This window comes from Panthera pardus, unplaced genomic scaffold (assembly GCF_024362965.1).
Source record: "Panthera pardus isolate Hobbes unplaced genomic scaffold, ASM2436296v1 HiC_scaffold_14, whole genome shotgun sequence".
Taxonomy (NCBI): Eukaryota; Metazoa; Chordata; class Mammalia; order Carnivora; family Felidae; genus Panthera; species Panthera pardus.
Window position 1 is genome coordinate 2,540,799 of NW_026526699.1, and position 13,753 is coordinate 2,554,551.

Consider the following 13,753-nt stretch of genomic DNA (forward strand, 5'->3'; position numbering starts at 1 on the left):
CGCCTCGTTGGAACATGACCTCTGCCCGTCACCTTTATCCACCCTGCACTTGGGAGTCAGTTCGAGCGGGACTTCCTCGTGCACGTTCCCCCCATGGGGTGGGCAGCGTGATTCCACGAGACGGTGGAGGATCTGGACTTCAACACGTCCGCCTTCCTCTCATCATTTCGACGCATCCCGTCGTGTGTCTGTTGTATATTTTACGCTGCGGTAGTCCAGGTACCAAACCGATAAATGAATATGCCCGTGTTAAGGGTGAATGCTGAAATAATTTACTGGCATGAATGCATAGTAATAGATGAGTATTTGGAACCTGCTGCTTCACATTTCGATTTTACGTACACAGGATTCAGTTTTTCCGTAATGTCACTGCGTGTACTGGGGATCGTCCCACAGCCATGGCACGGAGACTCAGCCAAGCACTTTCCAGTGGTAGAAAGAGGGGCCCGGTGTCACGCGATCCACACAGAACCGCTAATAACGTCGTTCACAAGCACACGGAGGCACTCGTTGGCCGAGGCAGGGCCAGGACGCGGGGACGGAGGGAAGGTGGCTCTGTGCCTGTAGCACGTGGACTCGGTGGGGAGCCTCACTGTCGTAAACTGTTCCTGGTCAACTAGCCACAGAAGCAGTGCGTGATTGTGGAATACGGCACTATGGCCATTGCACATGGGCGTATGGGGCAGGTTGTATTGTTTCCACAGTTAATGAGAGAAAACGAGTAAACACGGGAGGGGAATTTTTGTTTTTGAAGCTTTGCTTTGGCCCCAAAGGGTTTTCACCGGACTTTGAACCAGTGGGGAAATACAGGTTTCTATCAGCGAATGGGGGAGGCTGCCGTTGACCAAATCCCCCAGGGTAATGAGTGAGCCAGACTAGGAGGGATTGGGTGTGGGGAGCGGGTCACCCAGCATGCACTGCAGACATCAGCCAGCTGTTTCCGTTAGCTGTTTTCCAGCAGGTTCCTGGATGCCGTACTTGGAACACACATGCGTGCACGCACACACACGTTTATATGTGTGCGTGTGTGTGTCCACATATGTGTATGTGTGTAGAGTTGAGCCTTGAGCAACACGGAAGTTAGGGGTGTCGACCCCCTGCCCGGTGGAAAGTTGACAATCCGAGTATGACTTTGACTCGCCCAAACGGAACTCCTAACAGCCTTCTGTTGATCAGAAGCCTTGCCAAAAACATACACCATCGATTAGCACATTCCGTGTGTGTCCTCTGTATTGTATCCTGCGTTCTTGCAGTAGGATAGGCCAGAGAAAATCAAACATTATTAGGAAAACCATAAGGAAGAGGAAACACATTTACGGTCGTGTGCTGTCTTTATCGAAAACGATTCATGTGCGCGTGAGTGGATGTGTACCTCAAACCCGTGTTGTACCAGTGTTAACTGTGTATATATACAGATGCGTGCACATAGTCGTGGGTGCATGTGCACTGTAGCTCAGTTGTGTGTTCAAAACACAGCACACCGTGCACCCGAGCAGGTATTACCCGTATCGATCCATAGTACCTGTGCCTACTGTGGGCGGAAGTTACGACTTTTCCCTGTCACTACGGTAGATACATTTTCAAGTAAGTATAAATGGACAACAGAGTGTCTTTGGAAATCAAGTGCCCTGTTTACCTCTGTGTGATGAGGCTGTCACCGTAACCTGTATTTATTGAGCCACGAGTAGGTTGTAAGACTTCCGTTAATGAATACAAGTGACTCATTTGTCATAAACCAAGGCAGGGATTAGCACTTGGTTCAAGCCCAGTGAAACCAAAGTGCACGTGTGCTAAGAATGATCTTAATGGTTCCAAAAGGCTGCTCGGAGATCACTGTGTAAAAATGATTCACCTGAGGCAGACCGTGCTCAGTATATGCCACAGCTGTGTCTTCGAGGAGTGACCACCCACTTTCTTGTACGCGATCGTGCTTGAAATGCACACGCCATCTCTCTGGAGCCAGGATCCATTCTTCAGTTCGGAACATCTGAAACACGTCCTAGAAATGTGTCTCTTCTCCTGAAAACGTTCTGTGTCTATGAGAGGCAACTTCCCAGCGTCCTGCACTAAATTTCAGAAAGCGTGTCCCCTTAGAAATAATGCCATTCATTATAACTTCAGGTAGCTGCACTAATTATTAGCAACAAAAGCTGGGTACTCCCTAGCTTAAATGATCAGCCAGGTTCCTTCTTGAGCACTTAAAAAGGATTCATGGGAGAAACATTGTCAGAGCTCCACATGACCTACTTGTGAATAAAATGTAAGAAAAACGTGAGCCTGTCCTGTATCAGAAAAGTCTTATGCCCTGATGTGTCCTATAGAATGAAAAGATCACCAAATCCAGGATGATGACCTATTTATTTAAAGCAAATTTGATTCAATAAAATTCCAGTGCACAATAATGGGACAGCCCTTAGAATTCATCTCCGTATAATAGCAGCTGTCCACAGTGAATTGAACTTTTTTTTTTTTGCCACCACCTCCCGGTTGCCTGCTATTTAATTGAGTTCCCGCAAGGCAGAAATCATAGCTTTATTCACCTGCCGATCTCACCGGAGTATCTGGAAAACGAGACGGCTTTCTGGCCTACCGCATGCCCTTCCTGGTTTATAGATGACTGTGTTCCAAGTGTTGGCTTGTACGATGATTATTTAAAACAGAAAGCATGCTATTTTTTTTTTCACGCAGAAACAAGGCTGTCAATAAAACTCCTAAAACCACAAGCTTCAGCACCGAGGGTCCCACATGAGAGACGATGCCTCTTCTCATGGTAGAACAGTAACTCAGCAAAGGGAAAAGACGTGTGGGGTGAGGTCTGGGGGGGCCCCACGGCCCTCTCCCGGGGAGTCGCTGTGGACGCCCCAAGTCCCTCCAGCAGTAAGTTGTGGCTTCACGTGTTAAGTGTCGTCCACCCCGGGAAGCTGACCCGAGCCTGGATGCCCAGGGCGTCCCCCGGGGGCTGGTCACTAGGCGCCTCTGGCTGGCACGCACCATAATTCCAGGCTTCCAGAAAGCAAGCGGGTGTCGGACGTAAACCGTATTGTTTGTGCAGACAGGTCGGGCACAGTGGACCCTCTCCTCAGGGGATGGTGGGATCCCCCTGCCCACAAGGCCGGTGCCTGGATGCCAGCCAGGGGCACCCTTGCCACCCGCCTTTCTAGAACGGCTGCCTCAGACCTGCCCTTGACTCTGTGCCACCGTGCGCCTTGAAGGCGTTTCTGTGGGAGGTCGTGTGCACGGTGTGAGCGTGCACCAGGGTTTCAGAGGCTGGCGCCCGGCCTCCGTGTCCGTGCAGGCACAGCGGTTTCACATCTGGAGGGTGCACCTCGGAGTCTGCCCCTCCCGGGCCGTCTCGTCCCCGACTGTGTGCTCGTCCCTCCTCTGCTCTGGCTGCAAAGCCCCTTGTGTGTCCCCCGTTCCCCCCGGGGGACCAGGAGGAGCAAGCCCAGCCGCACACACGACTTTCGAACACGAGTCCGGTTTGAACATCAGACGGTTTGCCACGCTTCGTGCATTTTCCTGCATACTTGCCATTCTGTGCGATTTTCCACTTGAAACTTGTCGGAGAGAGAGGAAGGGCAGGCAAGGAGCCTCCTTCCTCACCCACCAGCTTCTCGGGAAGGAGCGAGGCCCCTCCTGTCTGGGCACAGAGCTCTGGGCACATGACTTGCCCCCTGCCTCGGACGGTGGGGAAGAACAAGTGAACGGGCACGGGGTGACACACGCGTGTGTGTAGGGAGGCACGTGTGTGCACGTGCCAAGCGTGTACACGGTGGCACACTTGTATCAGGAAATCTGTGTTCGTGTAAAGTCTGGTGGGCGTGAGACCTCCAGACACGCACGGACCGGTGTTGAGTGGCCGCGGACGTGCGTGGGATCAGAGTACGTGGCTCCTGAGTTCCGTGGGTTTGTGTGATGCTAAGGGTAGCACAGGGCACGGCCCGACCTGCGTGGCCGCCCGGCCAGGTGACGAAACACCCAGGTCTCCTGCTCGTGAGCTGCGTGACGCCCGGGTCCTCAGCCGCTGGGGGGGAATGACAGCGGCACTGGCCCCACAGGCACGTGGCATCGTAGAGGTGAGGCCGCAAGGCCCGTGAAGGGCGCCCGGTGCGTGGTGCATGGTCGCTCACAGCAGCCGTGACGGGGATGGTGGGGTGGGAAGGGCACGCAGGGGAGTCGACGGGTCTGTTCAAACCTCTGCGCTGCGTTCCTGGGGCCCCCACCCCGTCTGAGCTGCAGCCCCCCGCTCTGAGCCGAGGACATCGTTAGGGCATCAGCCAATACAGGCGAGGCGTCATCAGCGCCTGGTGCAGAGGAGACGGTCAGCGGACGCGCCTATGCCGTTTTCCTTCATTTCCCTTTTCTGCTTCGGTCTTCATGGTCTGGAGGTTTGCAGGTGATTCTTTTTTTTTTTTTTTAAACTAAATCCACCCACGAGCGCGGCTTTGACCCTCTGTGCCTGCAGACTGTCCGTGCACCGTCCGAGCTCCTCCGTTAAAGCTGGGAAGAGCTGGGGGGCAGTCAGGACAGAGGGATTGCAAGGTGACGGCGAGGTGGCGAGGATGTGATTAACACAGGCTCACGCCTGCAGTAGGTTCCCCAGTCCCAGAAGCAGCGGCGCCCCTGGGGTTCCCCAGAGCCGTCTGAGCTGTGCTCTCTCTGTCTCCCCAGGGCCAAGGTGAAGAAAGGCGTGAGCGTCGTGGGGGTGAGAGCCAGCAGCCCTTCCATTTGGGAGGTCACGGAGGGCACGGAGCACACTGGCAAGTACGCACCGGCTGTCATCCTCTGCCAGAAGAAATCCGCGGGCTCGGAAACCGGGTGAGTCCCCGCGGCCCGCGGTAGATTCAGACTCGCACCGCGGCCCGCACCGGCACCTGCTGTCTGTCCGTATCACTTGTGCTTCTCAGAGGGGCGGGTGGAATCCGTCGTTGGGGAAGGGGGGCTGTTCTGCAGACCGGGCCTCCTTAAAATTCCAGCGTAGCCCCGGGGTCACCCGCAGGGGCCGCTCCGCGCAGGTGGGATCTAACCTACAGCTGGGGGTACACGTCGCCGAGGCCTCCCTCCGGCCGGAAGGGCATCTCTGATGAAGCGGCCTGTCCTGCGAACCTTACACACGAGAGCGTGTGAATCTCTGGCACACGGGCTCCGCGTTTGCCGTGCAGAGTCCACGATCATGTACGCGATTGCGTTGGTGCGCACGCGTTTTCCGATGCACGGGGAAGTGTCTGCTGTGGGATCATAGGGCATCGTCAGTCACCCCAGAGGCCAATTAAAACTGGAATCTGTGTCTCATACCCAGCAAGTTAGAAACCGTCAACTCACAGCTGGGCAGAGGGACTTGGAAGCTCAGCGCTTCTCGATTTTTATTCCTGTTTCCGGAAGCCTCATTTGGGGCTCTCGAGAATCCCTAGTCTGGTCTCGTATTTTTACCACTTTTAGGTTGGTTGTGTTTTTGCTCCTTATGATACTGACCATTGAAAAGTAACAAGCAGATGAACACGTTATTTCTGGTGTCAGGTGATTAGACCTCAGCGTGCAAGTGTTTGGAAAAATACGTTTATTTTCTTTCCATTTACTTATTCTAATCTCGAAGTCGTGGATCCCAACTGATGGCTGCGACACTGTCACCTAGAAAGGTTTCTTCTGCGTTGTGACGTTAGCGAAAATTAGGAAGCATGGACGGGTGGATGCATGGATAGATACATGACCGGTAGGAGGCAGGTGGGTAGTTAGGAGGCAATCAGCTTATTTTACTCTTAACTAGAAGAGGAGAGGACTTTGGGAGGAAGGCTCTCGACTAGTCTGTTCTGTTTTCTCTTCTCTCTCTTGCCCTCTCCTCTGTAGGTTGTTGTAAGTAGGAGTGGTTGGAACATCTTCTATAAAATATGAAAAGGTTTGAGCAGTTTTAAACTTTTATGATTTTTTGTTTCTTTTGAGTCCCTGGCCAAGGATTAGCTCAGTTTATCCCGGGCCTGGAGGAGGGAACAAGGAAAATTTCTGAACACGGCTCATCCCCATCAAGGTGTAAGCCGCTTTTCTGTGGGTCAAAACTTCAGGGGCTCCCAAGAATCGCTTTTAACCCTTCTTTAAATGGAACAGAAACTCAGCATCTGCAGAATACACAGAAACACACAAATGTATGGCGTTTGCCTTTTTTCTTCTCTCCTGTGTATCAGGATCTTGTTCTAAGAAGCAAGTGCCCTGAATGGAATTTCACGTTAGTCCTTCAAAGTCCTGACCCCCTATGGAGAATATTCCTGATCGCTTTGTAGATCCTGATGTCCGTTTTCTGTTTCTTCCTATGGGTCCAGAGGACAGGAAAAAAGCACGCGCATACGCACAGACAGACGCGCACACACTTATGTTATATGCGCATAAACAGTATTCTGCATATGTATACGGACACGACGTGTTTGTGTGTGTATTGAGATATATGCGTATATCGTATGACTCTATAGAACATACATACGATGGAGGTGTTAGCGTGTGCTTGCGTGTATGCATACGCTGTTACGTGATTTATCTGTGCTCACATCTGTCGAGGGGGAAGTTCGTGTTTCGGAATTCGGTTCTCACGCTACAGCTAGGAAGGCTTTGCTCGGTGAGGAGGCTTAAAAGCGGAAGCCGTCTTGGTTTGGGGACACGTCTGTCTCGTCCGCAGCGACGGCCCCAGCCCGACGGCACCCCCTGGTGCACATGGGGCTCCCCACACATGCTGGTCGGCTGCGGTTCTGGAGCTACACCTCATCTCTGTTATTCTAAGTGTTACGATGCAAATGACACATAGTGAATCCTTTCCAGTACACCTGTTTGAAACAGTAAGGCATATAATAAGGGGTGTGTTGAAGCCTAGGTTGGGGAAAACCCAGAGAAAGGTACTTTTTTAAAAAAAAACTTAAAGGTTTATTTGTTTATTTTTTAAGAGAGAGAGAGAGAGACAGAGTGTGAGCAGGGAGAGGGGCAGAGACAGAGGGAGACACAGAATCGGGAGCAGGCTCCAGCCTCCGAGCTGCCAGCACAGAGCCCGACGCGGGGCTCGAACCTACAAGCCGTGAGATCATGACCTGAGCTGAAGTCGGATGCTTAACCCACTGAGCCACCCAGGCGCCCCAAGAGAAAGGTACTTTTTTGAGCGGAGGGGTCCAGCAACTGATTTCTACCGGAGGAGCGTGCCAGGAAGTTGGGGGAGAAGGCTGAATGTGGGTTGCTTTATCCTGTGAACCATTTGGACCACGAATGGTTTGCTCTGTGCATGTATTGCCATTTAATAAAATGTAGACAGCTAAATGGACATTTTTTGAATATGATACATTTATTAATACAGTCAACTTTTATCCTCACTTCAGAATTTTTCATCTTCTGTCTGTATGGAATTCAATGACGAAACATCATGTTCCAGGATCTGGGATATTGAGTGGCCTGGGAGGAGATCTATTTCTCTTTATCTGAAGGATAATTGGAAAATGTATTACAGAGTGGATATTTTACTATTAGAAGGTTTTGCTTCAGAAGTTGTCTTGCTTTATAAATTCTTCCTACTCCCTTTGAATGTTTTTTTTAGTTATTCTTAAAAGTCAGAATCAGATCATCAGAATGTAAAGAGGCAGTCTTAATTAGCTTGAGAGTCATGGATTTTGTATTGCTAATAATTCACCACGGATCATGAAGTTGTGCTAATGAAGTTAAATCACTGTGACAGGTGTAATTTTATGGATTAAGGAGACACTTGTGATCGTGATGAATTCAGTAGGAAGGAGTGAAGATCTCTCATCTGAGTTGAAATACATCCTTTCCTTTCTGGAAAAGTTGGGTTGCTGAAAACCTTATCATAGTATTAACATATGAATGTTATCACAACTCTCTGGTCTTTTTTTTTTTTTTAATTAAACCAATGTGCTTGGCCATGTGAAACTACTGTCTCAATGTGTGTGTGTGTTTAACATTTTTATTTATTTTTGGGAGACAGAGAGAGAGAGAGAGAGAGCGAGAGCAGGGGAGGGGCAGAGAGAGAGAGGGAGACATAGAATCTGAAGCAGGCTCCAGGCTCTGAGCTGTCAGCACAGAGCCTGACGCGGGGCTCAAACTCACGGACCGCGAGATCATGACCTGAGCCGAGGTCAGAGGCTGAAATGACTGAGCCACCCAGTGCCCCTCTCTGGTCTTTTTTGACTAAACATAGCCAAGAAATAGTGTGGAACAGGGTAGAATAACTAATGTCCCTCCATCAAATTCCTCACTAAGGCACAATGTGAACCGAGATCAATGTATGACAAAAGCTGTGTATTTGTTTTTAAGTTTATTTATTTAGAGAGAGACAGAGACAGCGCAGGGAGAGAGGGAGAGAGAGTCCCAAGCAGGCTCCACACCACCAGCAGGGCTGATGACTGGGGGCTGGAACTCACGAACCGTGAGATCATGACCTGAGCCAGAATCAAGAGGCAGACACTGAACCGACTGAGCCACTCGGGCGCCCCAGTCGTGAATTTTTTATCTCTTTGCTCTTCCCTGCATAGATGAGTGTTTTCCAGAGTTTGCCGCCGTTGCATAGGTGGGGCATGGATACGGGTTTGAATCAACTTGAGCGACAGAAGCTTCCATGGTTTTCTCCGGCGAGACTTCGATGCACATGCTCATCTACCTTGTCTTTATAGCACCTGTCCTTTGTCAGCAGATCGTAGACAGGAAGTGCACAGCTGGAATGAATCTTTTTTTAATAACTGTCCATTTATTGTATATGCACTAATTTCATGTGTATCGTAGGTAGTATTTTTCACTTTAAGAAGTACATATTTTAGATAAATACGTGAACTGCTATAAAGACAATTGATATTTCAAGTACAGACCGATGTACAAAACCATGAATGTATGTTCAAAGGGAGGATTTTCTGGCATCGATTAATGTATCTCAAACTGTATTTGTTAGGATTATTTGATTATTTAATTTTTATTGCAGAAAAGAGTGACTTAAGCAAGACAGAGGTTTATTTCTCTCCCACCCAGAAAAGCCTACTGTGGGTGGGTAGGCTGGGGCTGGTATGACACTTCCTGGCACCTCCAGGGTCCCAGGCCCCCTCTTCCACACGCACCAGTGCAAGGACTCCGTCCTCACAGATGAAGATGGCTGCGGGGGTGCCGGCCATCACACCTGCCCTCCAGAAGAGGGTCTTCTGAGCTGGGTCAACTCCCTTTCAGCAACTTGCCTGGAAACCCATGCCAACCCCCAGTTCTCTCTCACATCTCCTTGGCCAGGACTTAACCAAGTGGCTGCACCAGATGTCAAAGGAAAGTGGGAAACATCATTTATTACAGACAGTGGTATGTCCAGCTCAGAACCATTTTTCTGCTCCAAAGACAGAAGAACAGACGCAGTGGGTTGGGCAGCCCGAATCCTCTTTCTCAATTTATAATGAGCAGATGTTGTGGCATTTCCAGGAGGGCGATGACAAGCTCATGGTACCCAGTGATCTCCTTCCCTCTGCCAGGCTCCTACGGAGGTTTCCAGAGAAACGTAAGGGGTAGGGAGGCCCGCCTAGCAACGCACCCGAAACGTCATGCACGTGTTGGCAACTTAGGGAAGAGTTTGTCCAGGTGAAGACAGGACTGAGCTGAACGAGGGTGCAAAGGTGGCCAATCCCGAGAGAGCCGGAATGTGAGTGGAAACCCGGACAGAAGAACCAGGAGCCGGACGCACACGGCAGGCCGGGGCTGGCGAGCCTCACTCTCTGGACAGGCGGCTGCAAGAGGCCAGGGGGCCCTGGCCTGCCCAGGAGCAGACGAAATACCACCCTAAGCGAGAATTCGGGGGAAACCCTCGAAAACCAGAGGCAAAGCCAGAACTGCCCGCATGAAAGGGGGGGTATTGTGCGCTGGTCGGCGTTCTCACGCTTGTATCGTAAGAGACGGATCCGGCCGCAGGAGGAGAGGCCGCGGAACCAGGCAGGGGGTGAGAAGATGGGCTGCCACGGCCGTAGAAACAGATCAGTGGGGTCGAGCCGAACCTTCGGGACACGGAGACTTCAGAGGAGAGCGTGAGAAAGAGCTGGAAATAAGGAGAACCCCCTGAAGCCCAGCCCAACGAGAATATACAAAGAAGCAGGCAGAGCTAACCTGTTACCACAAGGTCGAACCCTGCTAGTTATGCCCCTGGGAGGAGCTAACCTAGTTACCACCAGGTCGAACGCGGCTAGTTACCCACCCAGGGGAACCGAAAGCAAAAGTCCGCGGAAGAGCCGCCGCTCAGACCTTCTCGCCAACACCACCCACAGCAGCCGGAAGGCGGACGGCGGCCCAGTGCGGTGCATCCACGCACGGGGATGTCGCTCGGCAGTTACGTGGGGAGGAGTGCCGGGCCCTGTGCAACGCGGGTCGGCTTTGAAGGTGCTACAGCCCGCGACACAGGCCAGCTGTGGAAGGCCACGCGCTGTGTGGCTCCTTTTAGACCATGTGTGCAGAGCGGCCGGTGCCCAGAGACCTGTGTCTGAGCTGCTCGCCGCTCTGGGTTTGAGCCTGACCGCCGCGGACGGGGGTGTCTTCCCGAAGTAGTAAGGATGCCGTCCCACGCGCTGTGGATAAGCCAGAGCCACTCACTTGGGCACTCTAAAATGGCGAGTGTTACAGCGAATGAATTCCGTCTCGATCAATGTGTTGTAGAAGTCGGCAGACGGCAAGAGCTGACACGGTCATACGGATTTTGCGTGTAAGTGAGAAGAGGGCAGGAAAGATCAAGGCCGGACCGAGCAGCTCAATCCCAGATGGTGATGCCACGTGGGACCCGTGTTCTGCCCCCTTCATCTGCTCCATGTGTATTTCTGAAAATTCCCATCGTGAACGTGGGCCGTTTCTGACTTGGGAAAAGAGAAGGTATGGAAGACTGGGATAAAACATAAGCTGCATTTCATCGTGGAAAATCTCGTTCAGCAGAGTCCTGGATGTTGGTCCTTGTCATTGCTGAATGGAATACGGGCTGTTTGGGGATGCTTTGTCCATCTGCAGGGGTGCCCAGATTTGAAGCCAGCAAGATCTGGCCTCTTGGTTTCTGGCAAAAACAGCTCGTAACAGAGACCTTGTAGATTGTTTGTCAACGCTCCATTTTGCTTTACAAAGCCAAGTTTGAATCGTTGCACTTGACTGCTGCTTGGCCATGCCGAGATCACAGACCCAGAGATGGAAAATAAAAACCTTGAGATTGTTTTTGCATTAATTCAATAATTTGATTAGATTTATTTTCTGGCAGTCTGTCACCAGCGAGACAGTTCAGCTCTTCTGACGTCCAGAACCCGGGCTTAACAACAACAAAGTCTTTCCTGTTCAAGTGTGATTTGTCTGATGCCTTAAATGATTGCATCATCCTTATCAGTGACTTAACGGATTACGACATGCATCCACGGTACCGTTTGAGTGATAATTCCTTCACAAAGCGTGGAAGGAACGCGGGCACCCTTCAGGAAGAGCTGATAGCGTGTTTCTCATTTTCACGCTGACCGTCTCACATCTCACCACCAGAGAGGTGATAAGAGGTTGGGCATCCTCCTCTATAATACCAGCAACGCGACGTCGGCCTTTGCCGAACTCTTGTGAGAACCCCATGTGATCCTGTGCGGGAGCACACTGAAAGAATCAAGACCACCATTCTAAGAAAACCGTCTACCGATCGTTTTCAGATCGTTTAGATGACTGTATAATATACGAAGCACGCGTACCCAAGTCCTCCAAGATCCTGGAGAATTACACGTTATTTCCATACTCTAAATGAAAATTTCCCAGAGTACGAGATGAATTACATTAGTTGTGTGTGGAGGTTTTATTAAGCATTGCATGTGACTTTCGAACCTGCCAGGAGCCATTTGGTTCAAGTGTGTCTTAATAACTTCTGCATTAGGGAGACAACAGACCGAGGTATTGTTTCTGATGCTGCTAGACATCATTTCTTCTAATCATATTGGAGGGAGAAGATGCACGTAATAAAATGTTTCTTTTTTTTTTTTTTCTGAGGATGTGTATGCTGTGTGCTGCAGTAATCATAAGATGCTTCATCCACTTTGGAGAGGTATCTGTCAGCATCTGGCTAATCACATTTAAGACGGGAATCCGTATGACCCTAAAATTGCGTTTCTGGATACATCTGGTCCAGATTAAAGCTTAGCCACGGACACGGGGAGACGTGTACCACAGCATTCATTGCTGTATTTTTAAAAATAGCTGGTGTCCAAAAACAAAATAGTATTCATCAAGAGGCGTGCCGAGTTTTAAAAATGGTGCATTCATTCTGCCGTTGTGAGGAGTAGCCTAGATCTTGTTGTGCGTGTGTGTCGACCTTAAGTTGAGCCGAAAGTCCAGGGGCGCCTGGGTGGCTCAGTCGGTGAAGCGGCCGACTTTGGCTCAGGTCATGATCTCACGGTTCGTGGGTTCGAGCCCTGCGTCGGGCTCTGTGCTGACAGCTCAGAGCCTGGAGCCTGTTTCCGATTCTGTGTCTCCCTCTCTCTGACCCTCCCCTGTTCATGCTCTGTCTCTCCCTGTCTCAAAAATAAATAAAAACCGTTAAAAAAAATTAAAAAAAAAAAGAAAGTCCAACGTCGTGGGAAGTAGGAAGTGTGGCTATCACGTACGATGTTGCCTCTCAAGTGATTACAAAAGAGACCCACGCAAGTGTGTCGTTTTCGAGGAAGACGCTGAGTTAATACAGTCAGAGGTAGGATGAGATGTTGATGCTGTCTGAAAGGCTGGCCTCTGACACCCAGTGTGGGGGAAGGTGTGCAGGGGTGTTTTGTGGGCGGACGGCCCAGAGGACGGAGCTCTGGGACCCTCCCAGGGCCGCACTGCGTTTTGTCCCAGGAAATGGAAGCTTCCTTGTGCAGCTCCCCTTAGAAACACACAGACTGAGGGAGGCGCTGTGATCATTCAAGCACATGGCGTTACAGTTAGCGGGACGTCCCGAGCCCAAGTCTCTGTGAAACGGTACCTCGATCTGCCTCCCCCAGGCCCATTCTGCGGGAGCACGGGAAGTGTGAGGTTTGCCTTAATTTACCCCGTGTTGCTTTTCTTTTTATTACATCCATGTATTTGATATTTAGTGCCTCCTGTTTCCAAGTAGAGCACCAAATTTAGAATTAAGTTATTTAACACCCACTCGTAGCGGGGCCACGGCAGTGAGCTGGGGCCGCACGTCTTTGCTCGCAGCACCTGCCTTTGCCTTCGGTAGGACCTCCAGGCTGATGCACCGGCTGGGTTTGCTGCCACGGCCACAGAACTAGCGACCGTGGCCTGAGTGGTCCCCCAGTAGCAACGATGACTGTGTTACCCCGGTGGCTGGTGTTCATCAGAGTGCTTCCTAAACACGCTTCGGGGCTGTGGAGACTGGCCGGTGTGGGGTTGCCGGTGGTTTGTGATGTCACACAGCCGACCGGCCCCACTGTGTGCTGCTCCGAGGAGGGAGAAGCCCCTCGTCCGTTGGAATCACCAGGAGCATCTGCAGTGGTGGAAATAGCAGACGGGACACGTAACGTCCCGTGCAGAACGCTGGGGGATGCAGTCCGTCTTCCTATATGTTTCTGAAGTTGAATCTGCACGTGAAGCGAATGGGTGTGTGCGTGGGTGTGCGTGGGTGTGTGTGTGTGCACGCCCTACGTGCCCAGCCCTTAGAGTCCTTCTCTCTCAAGATGGAAACCATGATTGGTCAAAGTCCTACCGGGAAAATAGGTCTGTATCTGTATCTGTATCTGTATCTGTATCTGTATCTGTATCTGTATCTATCTGT

General features: G+C 51.0%; 1 protein-coding gene across 3 annotated transcripts in view; it reads left to right on the top strand.

Moving 5' to 3' along the window:
* Window positions 1-13,753, top strand: part of TMEM132D (transmembrane protein 132D) — a 557,920-nt gene that overhangs the window by 253,217 nt on the left and 290,950 nt on the right. For 2 of the 3 annotated variants that reach the window (XM_019433787.2, XM_019433788.2), the window contains exon 3: window positions 4,672-4,818. The exons of the other annotated variant lie outside the window; for it this stretch is intronic. In XM_019433787.2, the coding sequence (XP_019289332.2) occupies window positions 4,672-4,818 (147 nt within the window). The remainder of the gene's footprint in view (window positions 1-4,671; window positions 4,819-13,753) is intronic. 3 annotated transcript variants of the gene reach the window in all.